The 17,086-nt window shown below is 37.9% G+C and overlaps 1 protein-coding gene across 12 annotated transcripts in view; it reads left to right on the top strand.

The window, feature by feature from the left end:
- The window catches only part of FANCC (FA complementation group C), a 342,060-nt gene that overhangs the window by 111,602 nt on the left and 213,372 nt on the right, over positions 1 to 17,086 (top strand). For 2 of the 12 annotated variants that reach the window (XM_027550192.1, XM_027550181.1), the window contains 5 exons: positions 2,650 to 2,730; positions 3,285 to 3,493; positions 4,466 to 4,524; positions 12,627 to 12,869; positions 16,296 to 16,380. In XM_027550192.1, coding sequence (XP_027405993.1) covers positions 12,705 to 12,869; positions 16,296 to 16,380 — 250 coding nt within the window. In that variant the 5' untranslated portion in view covers positions 2,650 to 2,730; positions 3,285 to 3,493; positions 4,466 to 4,524; positions 12,627 to 12,704. The remainder of the gene's footprint in view (positions 1 to 2,649; positions 2,731 to 3,284; positions 3,494 to 4,465; positions 4,525 to 12,626; positions 12,870 to 16,295; positions 16,381 to 17,086) is intronic. The other 10 variants (XM_027550184.1, XM_027550183.1, XM_027550193.1 and 7 more) reach the window with 8 other exon arrangements.

Here is a 17,086-nt window from a genome sequence, read left to right as displayed (position 1 = left end):
GAGGTGATGGAATTCCAGTTGAGCTGTTTGAAATCCTAAAAGATAATGCTATTAAAGTGCTACACTCAATATGTCAGCAAATTTGGTAAATTCAGCAGTGGCCACAAGACTGGAACAGGTCAGTTTTCATTCCAATCCCAAAGGCAATGCCAAAGAATGTTCAAACTACCACACAATTGTACTCATTTTACATGCTAGTAAAGTAATGCTCAAAATTCTCCAAGCCAGGCTTCAACAGTACATGAACAGTACTTCCACATGTTCAAGCTGGATTTAGAAAAGGCAGAGGAACCAGAGATCAACTTGCCAGCGTCCACTGGATCATAGAAAAAGCAAGAGAATACCAGAAAAACATCTACTTCTGCTTTATTGACTGTGCCAAAGCCTTTGACTGTGTGGATCACAACAATCTGGAAAATTCTTCAAGAGATGGGAATACCAGACCACCTGACCTGCCTCCTGAGAAATCTGTATGCAGGTCAAGAAGCAACAGTTAGAACTGAACATGAACATCAGACTGGTTCCAAACCGGGAAAGGACTACGTCAAGGCTATATATTGTCACCCTGCTTATTTACTTTATATGCAGAGTACATCATGAGAAACGCTGGGCTAGATGAAGCACAAGTTGGAATCAAGATTGCCAGGAGAAATATCAGTAACCTCAGATATGAAGATGACACCACCCTTATGGCAGCAAGTGAAGAAGAACTAAAGAGCCTCTTGATGAAAGTGAAAGAGGAGAGTGAAAAAGTTGGCTTAAAGCTCAACAGTCAGAAAACGAAGATCATGGCATCCTGTTCCATCACTTCATGGCTAATAGATGGGGAAACAATGAAATCAGTCAGAGACTTTATTTTTTGGGGCTCCAATATCACTGCAGATGGTGACTGCAGCTATGAAATTAACAAGATGCTTGTTCCTTGGAAGAAAATCTGTGACCAACCTACATAGCATATTAAAAAGCAGAGACATTGCTCTGTTATAAAGGTCTGTCTAGTCAAAGCTATGGTTTTTCCAGTAGTCATGTATGGGTGTGAGAGTTGGACTATAAAGAAAACTGAGCACTGAAAAATTATGCTTTTGAACTGTGGTGTTGGGGAACACTCTTGAGAGTCCCTTGGACTGCAAGGAGATCAAACCAGTCAATCCTAAAAGAAATCAGTCCTGAATATTCATTGGAAGGACTGATGCTGAAGCTGAAACTCCAATACTTTGGCCACTGGATGTGAAGAACTGACTCATTGGAAAAGACCCTGATGCTGGGAAAGATTGAAGGCAGGAGTAGAGGACAACAGAGGATGAGATGGTTGGATGGTATCACTGATTCGATGACATGAGTTTGAGTAAGTTCCCTGATTTGGTGATGGACAGGGAAGCCTGGCGTGCTGCAAGTCCATGGGGTCTCAAAGAGTCGGACATGACTGAGTGACTGAAGTGAACTGAGAATGGCCTTGCCCATCAGAACAAGATCCAGTTTCCCCCTCTCCCATCAGAAAGCTTCCATGAGTCTCTTATCCTTTTTCATCAGAAGGCAGATGGAATGAAAACCACAATCACAGAAAATTAACCAAACTGATCACATGGACCACAGCCTTATCTAACTCAGTGAAACTATGAGCCATGCCGTGTAGGGCAACCCAAGACGAACGGGTCATGTGGAGAGTTCTGATGAAACATGGTCCACTGGAGAAGGGAATGGCAAACCACTTCAGTGTTTTTGCCTTGAGAACCCCATGAACAGTGTGTAGATTAACTGGGATTTAAAAAAAAACAAACAGTGCATTTGTGAAAAAAAAGTTGAAATCTCCCTGAATCTGAAGAGCCATCCCTATTTTACAAGGCATTTCTTTCTTTTTGAGATGCCTTAACCCTGCCTGATGTATGAACACAGATCACCTCATGCTCTCACCAGTTATTCTCTTCTGTGTGGTAGATTGGATGTCTTTTCCTTCTTGTGGCAGTAGCCCTTACAGGGCAAAGCAGTAGCCATATAATATAACTAAGGGACTGGATATGGAGGGAGAAGCCTTGGATTTTCTCTTCTTCAGAGCCAAGACTGGGAAGACGGAAACATTATATGAGGACAGGCATGAGAAAGACAAAGAAAGCACTGGAAATATATCCCTGGCCACTTCTGGTGGTTTTTAATTTTTCTAGAGAACTTAGCTGAAAATAGAAAATGCAGACTATTTCAACAATTTAAAACCTTTTATTGTGCTCATTTGGTAAGTTATGTCTTGATGGCTGCAGTCCATGAGGTCGCTAAGAGTTGGACACGACTGAATGACTTCACTTTCACTTTTCACTTTCATGCACTGGAGAAGGAAATGGCAACCCACTCCAGTGTTCTTGCCTGGAGAATCCCAGGGACGGGGGAGCCTGGTGGGCTGCCGTCTGTGGGGTCGCACAGAGTCAGACATGACTGAAGCGACTTAGCAGCAGCAGCAGCAGCAGCAGCATTTATGAACTGTACATTTTCTTTTTTTCCTTACCTTTGGGGCGATGTCTGTACAGTAAATATGTAGCTGGAAGTTAAAAAAATTTTTTCCTGTTATTGTGGAAGGTAATACATACAGAAAAGTGCATAAGCATAATTTATACTTTAATAAATTAGTAAAACATTAATACCTATGTTACTTTCATCTAGGTCAATAGATAGATGATTGCCAACATCCCGGAAACCATTCACATGTACCCTCCCAAAAGGACTGCTTTCTTTCCTCTAAAGGTAGCAGATTTCATGGCTTTTTTAGGGTAATCGCTACAGTTTAGTTTTGCCTGTTTTTGAATTATATAAAATTATATAAATGAATCATATCTTATGGATAGCTTATTTTTCTCAACCTTATGATTGTCAGATCATCTCTATGCCTATAGTAGTAGTTCCTATATTTTCATTGCTCCATAGTATTCCCTTTATGAATATTTTGTTTATTCTACTCTTGATCGGCACACGGGTTGTTTTCAAATTGGGCCTGTGACGAATAATACTTCTTTGAGCATTCTGGTAGTGTACATAAACACTTAAGTTCATAGGGTGCTTTGAGGGAAGATGTGTACTTTGTAGATCGTTGTCTGATTATTCCACAGTTTACTGTGAGATGTGTGGAAGTTTCTTGCTATGAGTCTCTGAAATTGCATGGGTCAAAAATTGAAAAAATAAAGGTTAGACTGTGTGGTTGAGGTATTGCTGGGGACGCTGAGCTTGAGGATAGTCTCTAGAGTTTTCTTTGAAAGAACATTTAGAAATGTTTTTTATTGATGCCGATTAAACTCATACAGGTAACAGGCAAATCTATGCTGTTCATTCTGATTTGGTAACTAAATGAACCAAAGTACCGTTTGAAAGGAGGAAAGGAAAGAAAGAGAAGCAGGAGAAAGTGGAGGGGGAAGAAGAGAAGGAGGAAGATAAAGGGAAAAAGAAAAAGAGGGACCAGAGGTGCGAGACGGGACTCATGATCCCGATCGACGTTAGAGCCTGAATCCCTCATGTGAGTATCAGAAGTAGAAGACAAACTCTTAGGGTTTTGGGGTCAATCTAGACAAATTAATTCAAATGATAATATAAAATAAAGACTAGTTAATGAATCTTTCTTTAAAAAAAATTTCCTGCTGTGACTGCAGTATTTTCCTTGTAGTTATGTTATTTCTGTGTTATATTTTAAACTTTGCATTTTGTTTTACATTTCTATGTTATTAGGTGCATGCAGATTTAGAACTCTCACATATTCCTGGTTAATTCAACATTTTGTCATTACGAAGTGATCCTTTTTACCTCTAGTAAGCTTTTTGCCCCCAGAGTGTGTTTAAATAGAAACTGTTTGATTTTTTTGGTTAAGTTAGCATGGTATTTTCCTCCTATTCTTTTAACCTCTCTATAATCCCAGTACCCTTATGTTTTAGATATGTCTTTTATAACAGCATATAGCTTTTTAAAAATTTTCTAAACTGATAATATTTGGCTTTTGCTTGTAGAATTTAATCCATTTGTATATTATGTAATTACTGATATATTAGAGTTTAAAGTCAACCATTCTTATTGTGTATTTTTTTATTTGTTTTGCCTATTTTGTATTCCTTTTCTGTCCAGTCTTGCCCTCTTAGGAATTAAGTGTTTTTTACTATAAATTTTTCTCCTCTGATAACTTGGAAATTATATACTACCTTTTATTCTCTCATTAGTGGCTAGCATAGAAATTATGATATGCATTTTTGAATTATTAAAGTCAAACGTTAACACTTTTTTCCTCATTTTCCTGGATAATGCAAGGAATTTAGAACTCTATAAGTCTGTCCTTCTCCTAGAGTACGTACTATTGTTTGGTATATTTTAAATTTAAATTATATATTATATATATATATAAAACTAATGATACTGTTCTTATTTTATACTCTAAGTACTAATTTTAAATTTCCCATGATATACTATTTTTTATGGTTTCCATTTCTTCTAACATCTCTAGACTTCCACCTGGGGTCATTTCCATCTGCCTGAAGAGCATCATCTAGAGCAGATTTACTGGTGAGAAATTCTTTCAATGTGTCTGAAAGTCTTTCTTTTACCTTTTTATTCCTGAAGAATCTTTTCGCTGGATGTAGTATTCTCAGTTGGTCCTTTCTTCCTTTCATTGCATTGAATATATGCTTTCTAGCTTTTTCTTACTGTATTTCTATGTATCTTATCCATTCTTCTGTAATTTCACATTGTTTTTACTTTCTGTGTTGAATTCTGGTTAGTTTCTTCTAATACATCTTCCAAGTCCATCAAATCCCTTTGCAGCTGGGTCTAATTAACTGTCAGACCCATTTGTTGAATTCTTCATTTCAGTTCTTTTTTTTTTTTTTAGTTCTAGAATTCTGCTGTATTGTTTCTTCATCTGCAGGGTCATTTTTTATAATTTTTAGTTTCTTGATGAAATTTTTTATCTTCACAAGGGACCCTCTTAGTTACTTTATATATTTTTTAAATTTATTTATTACCAGATAATTGTTTTATAGAATTTTGTTGCTTTCTGTCAAACCTCAACATGAATCAGCCATAGATACACATATATCCCTTCCCTTTTGTACCTCCCTCCCATCTCCCTCCCCATCCCTCTAGGTTGATACAGAGCCCCTGTTTGAGTTTCCTGAGACATACAGCAAATTCCCATTGGCTATCTATTTCACATATGGTAATATAAGTTTCCATGTTACTCTTCTCCGTACATCTCATCCTCTCCTCCCCTCTCCCCATGTCCATATTTCTGTGTCTGTTTCTCCATTTTTGTCTAGTTTTTAAACTATCTTGAGTCCCTCTCTGTTTCATTTTGTGTTTGTTTTTGTTCATTGTTTTGGGGCTTTTGTTTATGTTTTTTTTTTCCTTCCTGTATGTTTGTCTTTAATTATGCAATTTTTGTTGGATTTGAAAAATTTAACTTTAGAAATAATTAGAAAACTACGATGATATTACTTTTTTTCAGAGAGGGAGTTGTTTGCATCTTCCAGGTGGCTAGCAGCATTAGTAACCTGGGACCACTTTAATTAAGTTTTGGTTTCATAGCCGGGCTATAGTCTCCATGTTGACGAGTTCATTTCCGGGCTACCCATGGTCTCAGGGTGCATCTCTGTGGGTGCAGTCCTCAGTGTGAGGTGGTTTACCAGGACCTCACTTTGACAGGCTTGGCCTCCTACTTTTACTCTCTAGTAAAGTTGTCAAAAGAGCTGCTTTGCCATTTAACCACCTCTGCAGGATTGGAAAAGTCTCCTTTGGCCTGTGCAACCTTATGTGCCAAGATCTTTCTCTGAAAATTCCACACTCTCTTGCTGTTTGATGATTTTTGAATTATGTTTTTATGTTTCACATAGCCTTATAGAATAACTTTCAGCAGGAAGGTTGGTCTTAACTCTGTAGTCTGAAATAGAACTGAAATTGGGTACAATTTTAACTAAGTATGTTTACATTAAATATAGTCTGTATCATACTTTTGTCTGCCTCACCTATCCTGGTTAATCAAGAGAACGTGTTATAGATTTTACCTCCAGCCATTTTAGAGTGGCTAAAAGAGCCTGATAAAACGTATTTGGAAGATATTGGAGAACTGTGAATGTACTCACAACTCAAGGGTTTAAGATCTTGGGATGAAGGCAAGTCCTAAGTTCTGAGCAGACATTTTACTGCAGTTTTTCAACCTCAGGGCCTTGCCATTCCTTGAGAAGCTAGAACCTAGAAGAGGGCCTGTGCCACTAAAAATGAGAAAAGTTAGCGGTATTTTTGTCAGTTTCACAGGATTGTGGAGGCATACATTGGAGTTGCAAGGGAAATTTTGTTAATCTGACTACCTAAAAATATAAAGCTTCTAAACATCAAGAAATATAAACACAGGAGAATGGATAAAGTTAGAAAAATCAGTATTTATCATCCTCTAATAGACCTAAAATGTCATCAGTGGATTCTAAAGCCATTAGCGAAAAAGTGGTGGTGAACTTTATAATGGATGGATTTGGTTGATAATACCTGAAACCACTCATCAGTTTCAACATTATGATATGTGGGACTACCAAATTATGTATACCTTCTCATTTAATTTGAAGAACACAAATCCACAAGTGAAATATTCTTGCAAAGGAATTGACTCTGAATCTAATGACCCCTCTAGATCTAGCTGTCAGTTTATGAACAATAAAGAAGAGAACAAAACACATCACACAATACCACAAGAATGCTAAATGTACAAGTATGAGAAATTCTGTAGGTCATATGTGTTGGTTTCTCCAGGGGTTAAATGAAAAGGTTAAAACAAATAAAAGTGGGATACTTGTCACAGGTTAGAGATTTACATTGTTTTGTTACAGCTTAAAGGAAAGATATCAGTATTGACTGCATGCAATGTGTTGATGTTGTTTGGATTGTAATATAAACAATCCAAATATAAAGGGAATTTTTTAAGAAATCTGAACATAGAAGGGTGTTAGATATTATTAGTGGCTTTATTGGGTATGAAAGAGGTGTAGTTAAGTTTCTTTTTTTAAAAGTCTTTTAAAAAAAGATATAAATAAAGGTATTTTGAGTAAAGTGATATGGTATCTGTGCTTTGCTTTAAAAATGGAAAATCTCGATAACTGTTTGAACTGGTTAAAGGGTAAATAGGGTACATTTGGCTGTTTTCTCTACCATTTTTTTGTATACTAAAACATACTTATTGAACAGTTATCAAAAAAAAGAGAAGAATAAACATCATAAACAGAATTTCGCTTGTGCCCCATAATTTGTGTTTTAAGTGAGATCATTATAAATTACTCTCCTTATTGAGTGAAAGTATATGGTTTATGTCGGATCAAAAGTGCATAAACTTGTTTTATCTGTATAGTGTATTTCCCAGTTGTTAGTTGTATCTGTTAGACCCATGTAACTCTTCCAGTTCTGAGGAGGCAAACCTTAGTCTCATTAAAACCATGCAGAAGAGAAGGGAAGTTCTTCAGAGCAAAAGTGAGGTGCATATGTAGTTATCCCTCTATATCTGCAAGGTGTTTATTCCAGGACCTTCACAGATGCCAAAATCCACAAATGCTTAATTCCCTTATATAAAGTGGCATAATACTTGTATATAACCTATACACATTCTTCCATATACTTTAAATCATTTCTAGATTTCTTAAAATACAATGTAAATGCTATATAAATAGTTGTAAATATAAGATAAAAGTTATGTATATAGTAGTGGGTGCATGGTAAATTCAAGTTTTGTTTTTTGGAAACTTCTGGAATTAAAAATTTTTTCTATCCATATAGATGCAGAACCTGCAGATAAGGAGGGCTGACTATACATTAAAAGAACAGGATAGGGTGTTGGGGGGCAGAAACAACAGATATATCCACTGTCTCATGTTGGTTACTCAGGACATTTGAACCTATTGCTTTCCATACACAGAATTTTTAAAACAGTTTCCACTAACATAATTTAGCTCTCTCTTCCTTCCGAAAAGGGAGATAATTCAAAGTAATGCCTGGTTAATGCATTTAGCTTCAAGTCCAAGAGTTCTGGATAATGTCAGTTCCTCTTCCCATCTTTGTTATTTTCTGTAAATTATAGATTTTTAGCAAATCTATCCACTTATAATATACTTTATATATGCAGTAGTAGAAGGGGAAATAAAAGAGAAGGGAATTTGAGAAATAAAAGAGAAAAATAAAATAAAAAATAAATATATTTTTATATATTTATTTATTTTATATATTTATATATGTATATATATAAATAAAATAAATAAAAATAAAAAAGAAATAAAAGAGAAAGAAAGTTATATGACATAGCAAGCAAGACATATACAGATAGCATCCAGAAACCTCATTCATGCATTTTGACCAAGCAGGCGTAATTTGCACATGATGACAGAGTGCTGCTGGGCACACCCAGCTTTGTGGCTTGGAGATCAGTCCAGTCACTGAGGGCTGTTATAAGCTTTTTCCAGAATCCAGATCTTCCACACAGGTTTTCAAGAACATAAGGTGTCGTAGCTGACCAGAGCTGGGTCATAGCTGAGTGGCAGAGCAGTTCAGTATGGACAGATAAGCTGTGCAGTGATTGTTGCTCTGGGCTCTACCCATATGTTCTCTTTCTCTGGCAAATGGATAAGCCAATGAGTGGTCTGAAACCCATGTAGTACATGTTACCTTCAGAATCCCAGAGGTATCAGCCAAGCATTTTGCCTCTTAGTGGGTGTGAGGTAGGTATAGCAGTTATCATTCACCTTATTTTTGTTTGTTTATTATTTTGAGTCAGTAACTAGTACACATGGCATTAAATTGAAAAAGTGCAAAAAAGTATACAGTAAAATTACAGAAAAGATTTCCTTTCCTGCACTTACCTTCCAGCTACCTCGGCCTCCACAATGGAGGCAACCTCTGGTACTGGATTCTTGTGTATCTTCATTTTAAAGGACACATTGTCATCTGACACAGATCGTTGGATTATAAGAAACTTCTGGAGTGGCAGACCCTGTATGTTCATGTAATTTGTATCCCACCATATGGAATACAGACAAAGCACCTGTATCTTCATACTCTCCAGGTTCTGTCAGCCTGGTATCTTCACTGTGGTAGACTAGTGTAATGTGCTGTATCTGGAGTTGATATCTCTGAGGCAGGTAAAAGGCAACTGCTTTCTCATATCCTCAGTTTATCCCCATGGAGAAATGGAGATAACCCGTTCATAACTGAATTCTAGGTGCCAAGGGTATTAATTTGCCCCAGTCAGGACTCACATCCAAAAGTGCACCTTGAGTTGGAGTGACCACTCGATTATGACAGTGTGATATTGCTGACTAAGACCCATTGGCCCCTCATCTGGGAAGTGGGGTTCTCTCTTGAGTTGGAGTAACCACCCGATTATGACAGTGTAATATCACTGACTAAGACCCATTGCCCCTCATCTGGGAAGTGGGGTTCTCTGCAAATCATCAGACGTTTGACTGTTTTGATAGTCCAGTGCTTTCACTTAGCCATTCCTACTAGAATATCTTAATGATTCAGGGCCCTTGTGTGAAGGTGATGCCTCATTGATCTGTATTACCCTCTTCCATGGACTTCTGGTTTCCAGTTCCATAATAGGAACAGGAGTTTCGCTGCCATTTTACCTGACTTGGCCTAGGAGCCGTTCTAAATTCCCCTCCTTTCTGCAAAGATGTGTTGTCTGCAGCCCACTATCTGGTATCAGTTTGTATCAGATATTATATAACATCAGAGATATCAGTTTGTGTTCTTGTGTTAAAAATCACAGAAACCAACAGTCGTTAATTTAAGCAAAACTATTATTATTGGAAGGCTCCTGGGTAACTGGCCGAATCAAAGAGAACACTGCAAACTCATAGTTTGTTAAGGACATGCATAGAGATCTAGATCAAGAGACTCTTTGGATGGCTTAATTCCACCCTTATCACAAGCTGCTGAAGATTCAGATTCCCAGCAGAGAGTCTGCTTTGTTAAATTTGAATCATCCTCTCACTCCTTGGCTTGATGACATAGGTACCATAAAATGATTAAAGGATCTGCCAAGACTTGGGGAATGTAAGAGAGATACTTTCCTAAAGGAAGAGTAAGATGTTGTAACTAAAAATGGAGGAGGAATGGTAAACAGACAAAACCAACAGATGTCCTTTCCAGAATGTTCAGATTAGGTCAGCATTTCTCAGTTGGGGCATCACTGGCCTTTGGGGGAAGACCATTTTCCTTTTTGAGCTGTTGTTCCAATGCATTGCAGCATGTTCCGTGTCCTTGACTCTGGGATACGAAATGTCAGGACCACCCTTACTGTTCCCATCACAGCCAGAGCACCACCCATTTCACAATCACTACCATCAGGTTGCTCCCACTGCCACCCTCCCCAGATAGGCTGTGAAATAGAGCATCCAGGACCACTACACTGCATGATCTCTAACGCATTTTGTTATAACATTTAGCTTAGAACTATACTTTGGAAAATATTCCCTCATTCAACAGTTATTATTGGCCATGCTAATGCTAAGTCACTTCAGTCGTGTCCGACTCTGTGCTACCCCATAGACGGCAGCCCACCAGGCTCCCCCATCCCTGGGATTCTCCAGGCAAGAACACTGGAGTGGGTTGCCACTTCCTTCTCCAATGCATGAAAGTGAAAAGTAAAAGTTAAGTCACTCAGTCGTGCCCGACTCTTAGCGACCCCATGGACTGCAGCCTACCAGGCTCCTCTGTCCATGGGAGTTTCCAGGCAAGAGTACTGGAGTGGGGTGCCATTGCCTTCTCCGATAATTGGCCATGCATGGGCTAAATTCAAGGATGACAGAGGATGTATTTACCAGTAGAGGAGATAGTAAGTGAGTGAACAAATAAATGCCCAGAGTAATTAACTGATTTGCCAAGAGCTGTGGAGGAATCAGCAGAAAGACCTGGAAGCAGGGTTTCATATGTTGGTAAATAGATGTAAGGCCTTGACTGGACTGGTCAGCTGGCTAGAGGCAACATAGGAGGTGGGTGGGTATGCTGGAGCTCTGTTTATCAAGGTCTTATTAGAGACTCTGGTAAGGAGCTGGGATAATTTATGCAAGGAGTTGAGATTTCTTTCCAAGGAACGTATTGAAGAGATTTTTAGGCAAGAGTGGGTCTGATTTACATTTGGGAAAGTTGTTTTTGTTGACAGTGTAGAAAATGAATTGGAGAGGAACAGGTGGGACCAGATAGAAGACTCTAGGGAAGAAACAGACAGGAATGGGGTGGGATAGCAGCAGTGGAAATGGAAAGAAATGAATGAGGTCAAATGAAAGCATGAATATTTATTTTAGGAATAGAATGAACAGGTATTGGTGATGGCTTGGATGAAGATAATAGGAGAGAATAATCAGATGTCTGGATTTTTGACTATTGGGTGCCATTTGATAGTATGCATATATTCTCTATTATTAAGCTTTTTAAGAAACTTTATGGTACTTTTCAAAACTAAATTTTTAGTTCTATTTTAAAATTTTCATCTTCCTGGTCTAGATTTTTTTCTTTTGCACTGTAGCCAAATTCTACGACCTTCTTATTTTTTTCTTACTTTCTTGTTTAGTAATGAAAACCTCCTTTGTTGATGTTTTTGGCATTTAATTGGGAGCATTTTATCTGTTAATTATTGCTTTTGAAGATTTAAACTCACTCACCCCTTGCAGAGTAGTCTTTTGAAATTAGATAGCTGACTATCATCCCTGCCCCAGGAAAGTAGGAGTCTGTAAAAGCCTGCACCTGCTGAAGGTAGCCTTCCATTCTCTCCCCTGTATGCTTCCTAGGGCTGTGGGTGGCGAGGAGCTGGGGTGGTGGGGAGGCACCTGGAGTTTATTTACCCGACTCTGCCTGAGGCATATGTTCTCTGTGTATGTAACTCTACGATTCTTTTTAACATGTTCTTCAGATGTGTAGTCAGGTTTATGGGTTTTTATTTTCTGTCACTTAGGACAGATATACCTTCCCAATAATTAGAGTTTATCTTACTTTACCAAAATATGATTTCTTCTTGTGAATGGAGATGAAGCATACACAGCAGTCTTTAAATAAATTAAGCAGATTGTTCAAATCCGTGCATGTGGAATGAATTATTTTACTTTTTTCTAAGAATTGAGAAACCAGGAAGAAAATTCATTAGACAGTAATGCCCAGAGATTTTTTTTTTTTACACCTAAATGAGAAGCCAGAAATGCATATAAAACATAAGAACTTCAAAAACATTTCTTAGACACAGAGTATTATGAAACTTCCATGGATGTTTTTGATTTCCCATTACATTAAAATACTCAAATGAACTTCATATTTAGAACATTTAAAAATAGCTCAATCTTAAATAGAAGATATAAAGTATTATCAGCTTTGCTTTTTGTACATAATTAGTGATGTGCCTGTGGAAGTATAATGACTTTTAGTGTAATGATATTACTCATGATAGAAAGTTCAGATGGTAAAAATTGGAGATACAGCTGGGTGACACATTTTAAAATAACTCAAAGATGACTTCACAGAAGGCATGCTGTTTTGATCCCTTGTAATCCTCCTTGTAACCCACTGTCAAAACTCATCAGTGGTTGTGAAGACACTGAGAAAAGATTCTTTCTTAATGTTTTATTTCCCCCTCTTTCTTACAGATTTGACATATGTTTACTGTTTTCTTCAGTGTGTAGCCAACCACCGTGAAGGCACAATACTTCGTCCCTTTTTCTGAGATGGCTGAAGACTCAGCAGGCCTTCCTTCTAATTATCAGTTTTGGATGCAGAAACTTTCTGTCTGGACCCAGGCCTCCACTTTGGAAACCCAGCGAGACATCTGCCTTCACCTGCCACAGTTCCAGGAGTTCCTGAGGCGGATGTATGAAACCTTGAAAGAGATGGTGAGTAGTGGATCAAAATGAAGTAATAGTGTTATTCTGTGACATCAGGAACTCTTCACCAGACTTCATTAAGCCTGAATGCAGTCAGGGACTTGTGGTATTGACCTCACATACTGAAGGATTAGACAGACAAATTACCTATAAGTAATGGAGACAGGAAGTGGTTTGCTAGTGTCTGATTTATTATGACTCCAGTCTTTTCCTTCTTGAAGAGTTATATTGTCACATGAGACTTCCTGACCAATCAAGTTGTTTTTAAATAAACAAGACTTTGACACTTGTTGTCAGGTCATAATTGGGGTTCTTTTAAAGGTCTTTGTATCTCTCAAATATTGAAGAGTTTGAAGAAATGCTTACTCTTTTCTCAACTCTGTTCTAAAATGGGCTCAACTAAGAGATGATAAAATTTAAGATCTCTTCTTTCAGGTATTTTAAGTGGACTTTTCTTGTGACTACTAAGATTATGAGTGTCTTCACTATTGTTATGTAAGTTATTGTGTTCAAAATTTGATGTATTTTTGTTTTGACATAAAATTTCTTAGTTTTATTGCAATAGGTATTTTTGTGAATTAGTGCATTTTCATATTATGAAAACATTATACTTATTTTCTAATTTCAAAATGAGAAGCAAAATTACCATTTAATATAGGTATTCTTGTGTTAAAATTTTCTTTCCTTAATCAAAGGAGCAAGTAGGAAATTTGAAGAATAATTCATAGTGATGATGTCAGTTCTCATGTCTCTAGAAAGTAGAAATGTTGCAGTCTGTATGAACAACTAATGCTAACTTTTTTAACAAGACTTTTGTAACTTGACCTTAAAGTGATTCTGGAAAGTCCAGGGCTGACACTAATGCTGAGACATATGTGAGGAATTTATTGCTTCAGCAGTAGGAAATGCGTATCATTTCAGCTTATGTGTACATTATCCCAATTTGGTCTTATTTCATTTTTTAACTTTCTTGAAAGGTAAAGAAGTAGGAAAAGGGGCATGTGTATGTTTGAACCTTAGGCTGTTTTCTATTTGATGGATATTTTTGTGTATGTTAGGTTTTAGGTTGTTGTGGACAAGTATGAGGTCATTTAGCATATAGTAATCACAATAGTAATGAACAGAGATATATATCTGTATGTTTTGGCTGCTCTTATTTCTTTTTACAAGTTCCAGAGTTCTTGTCCTTCTAAACCTTACTTGAGATAGTGCTACTGGAGCTGACTCAGGAAGTTCTCTTATTATGTTAGAACTAAAAAAAATGAGGGTGAAGATATGGTGTTATGTAGATATTCAGTTCAGTTCAGTTCAGTCGTTCAGTCGTGTCTGACTCTTTGCGACCCCGTGAATCGCAGCAAGCCAGGCCTCCCTGTCCATCACCAGCTCCCGGAGTTCACTCAGACTCACGTCCATCGAGTCAGTGATGCCATCCAGCCATCTCATCCTCTGTTGTCCTCCTTTCCTCCTGCCCCCAATACCTCCCAGCATCAGGGTCTTTTCCAGTGAGTCAACTCTTCGCATGAGGTGGCCAAAAAGTACTGGAGTTTCAGCTTTAGCATCATTCCTTCCAAAGAACACCCAGGACTGATCTCCTTTAGAATGGACTGGTTGGACCTCCTTGCCGTCCATGGGACTCTCAAGAGTCTGCTCCAACACCACGGTTCAAAAGCATCAATTCTTCGGCGCTCAGCTTTCTTCATAGTCCAACTCTCACATCCATATATGACTACTGGAAAAACCATAGCCTTGACCAGATGGACCTTTGTTGGCAAAGTAATGTCTCTGCTTTTGAATATGCTATCTAGGTTGGTCATAACTTTCCTTCCAAGGAGTAAGCGTCTTTTAATTTCATGGCTGCAATCATCATCTGCAGTGATTTTGGAGCCCCCCAAAATAAAGTCTGACTCTGTTTCCACTGTTTCCCCATCTATTTCCCATGAAGTGATGGGACCAGATGCCATGATCTTCGTTTTCTGAATGTTGAGTTTTAAGCCCACTTTTTCACTCTCCTCTTTCACTTTCATCAAGAGGCTTTTTAGTTCCTCTTCACTTTCTGCCATAAGGGTGGTGTCATCTGCATATCTGAGGTTATTGATATTTCTCCCGGCAATCTTAATTCCAGCTTGTGCTTCCTCCAGCCCAGCGTTTCTCATGATGTACTCTGCGTGTTCATCACCCATAATTTTTTTGCTTTTAAGCAGTCTTTGTTATTTTTTAATAAAGTGGCCTTTCTTGACTTAAATATAAATAAAATAAAGTTAATTCTGCAACAAAATTGATTTTTACCTAAACTTGCTATAATTCTTAGTTTTAGTGAGCTGGTTTAAGGATAAAGTATATAGATTTAAAGGTAAATTGTCCAGGCCAGAATACTGGAGTGAGTTCAGTTCAGTTCAGTTCAGTTGCTCAGTCGTGTCCTTCTCTTTGCCACCCCATGGACCACACCATGCCAGGCTTCCCTGTCCCTCACCAACTCCCGAAGTTTACCCAAACTCATGTCCATTGAGTTGGTGATGCCACCCAACCATCTCATCTTCTGTCGTCCCCTTCTCCTCCTCCCTTCAATCTTTCCCAGCATCAGGGTCTTTTCAAATGAGTCAGCTTTTCGCATCAGGTGGCCAAAGTATGGGAGTTTCAGCTTCAACATCAGTCCTTCCAATGAACACTCAGAACTGATCTCCTTTAGGATGGACTGGTTGGATCTCCTTGCAGTCCAAGGGACTCTCAAGAGTCTTCTCCAATACCACAGTTCAAAAGCATCAATTCTTCGGCGCCCAGCTTTCTTTATAGTCCAACTCTCATATCCATACAAGACCACTGGAAAAACCATAGCCTTGACTAGATGGACCTTTGTTGACAAAGTAATGTCTCTGCTTTTTAATATGCTGTCTAGGTTGGTCATAACTTTTCTTCCAAGGAGTAAGCATCTTTTCATTTCATGAGCTGTACCCTTCTCCAGGGGATCTTCCCAATCCAGGGATCGAACCCGGGTCTCTCACATTGCAGGCAGATTCTTTACCAGCTGAGCCACAAGGGAAGCCCAAGAATACTGAAGTGGGTAGCCTATACCTTCTCCAGCAGGTCTTCCCAATCCAGGAATCGAAGTGGGGTCTCTTGCATTGCAGGTGGATTCTTTACCAACTTAGCTCTCAGGGAAGCCCAAAATAAAGTTAATTTTGCAACAAAATTGATTTTCCTAAACTTGCTGTAATTCTTAGTTTTAGTAAGCTGGTTTAAGGATAAAGTATGGTGATTGCTTGTTAAACTTTATTAGAATTATTTACTTAAAGTTCTTCTCTAATCTGTTTTTCACCTATTTTTGTAAAATACACATGAAATAAGAAGCATTCAAGTTCTCTCAACCTATATTGACAGTTCACTATTTTTGAGTTGTGTAGTGTCCTTCTACTGACCAAATATAATTTTCTTTTATAGGATTCAAATGCAATCATTGAAAGATTCCCCACAATTTGCCAGCTGTTGGCAAAATCTTGCTGGAGTCCTTTTATCTTAGCTTACGGTAAGAATCCGAAGCGTGTCCTCTAAAAATCCAATCTTTTAATGATAATTTTAATCTTTGCATTGTTTAACAGCATTCAGAGCTTTAAATGATAAGCATTTCTCTTATTTTTCATGAAACAACTTATCAAATGTATTCCTTGTTCTTTTACAAGGATGGGATTCTTTTTTGTTGTCCATATATGTTTGTGTACATGTGTATGGATACACACACACACAGATGTGTAGGAGAATAGAAAGTCTTGAATTAGACAGCAGATGCTCCCGGATGATTCTTGCAGCCTCATTTTTTAATTCAGTATAAAATGATTATAGTGAAATAATTTCGTTTCACAATTTAATATTAACTCATGTGCTCTTTTCCATGTGTAAAATTCTTTAGTGTCTGAATCCTGCCTTGGCTCTGCCATTATTTAGGGAACACATTTTGGTTTTATCCAAGGTTAGAAGGAATTTGAGGACACTTTGAGGGAGGTGTCCCTTCACTGACCTCCTACCTACCTGTCTAGCCACATTTCCTGTTGCAATATCATGTGCCTTGTAGCTAGGTTAAATTAGTAACAGTGTTTGATGTCTGGGCCTGTGACATGCAGTTCTTTTTGCTTGGAACTTTGTTGTCATCTCAAATCCTCAAAACTTCTTTGAAATAGCTTTGCTAGGACTCAGTTAGGAACCTTCCTTAGTGTATCCACAGTTGCCAGCATCTC

This window comes from Bos indicus x Bos taurus, chromosome 8 (assembly GCF_003369695.1).
Source record: "Bos indicus x Bos taurus breed Angus x Brahman F1 hybrid chromosome 8, Bos_hybrid_MaternalHap_v2.0, whole genome shotgun sequence".
In the NCBI taxonomy this organism is placed as follows: domain Eukaryota; kingdom Metazoa; phylum Chordata; class Mammalia; order Artiodactyla; family Bovidae; genus Bos; species Bos indicus x Bos taurus.
Note: the sequence above shows the minus strand (reverse complement) of the source record. Positions and strands in the feature narration are given on the sequence as shown.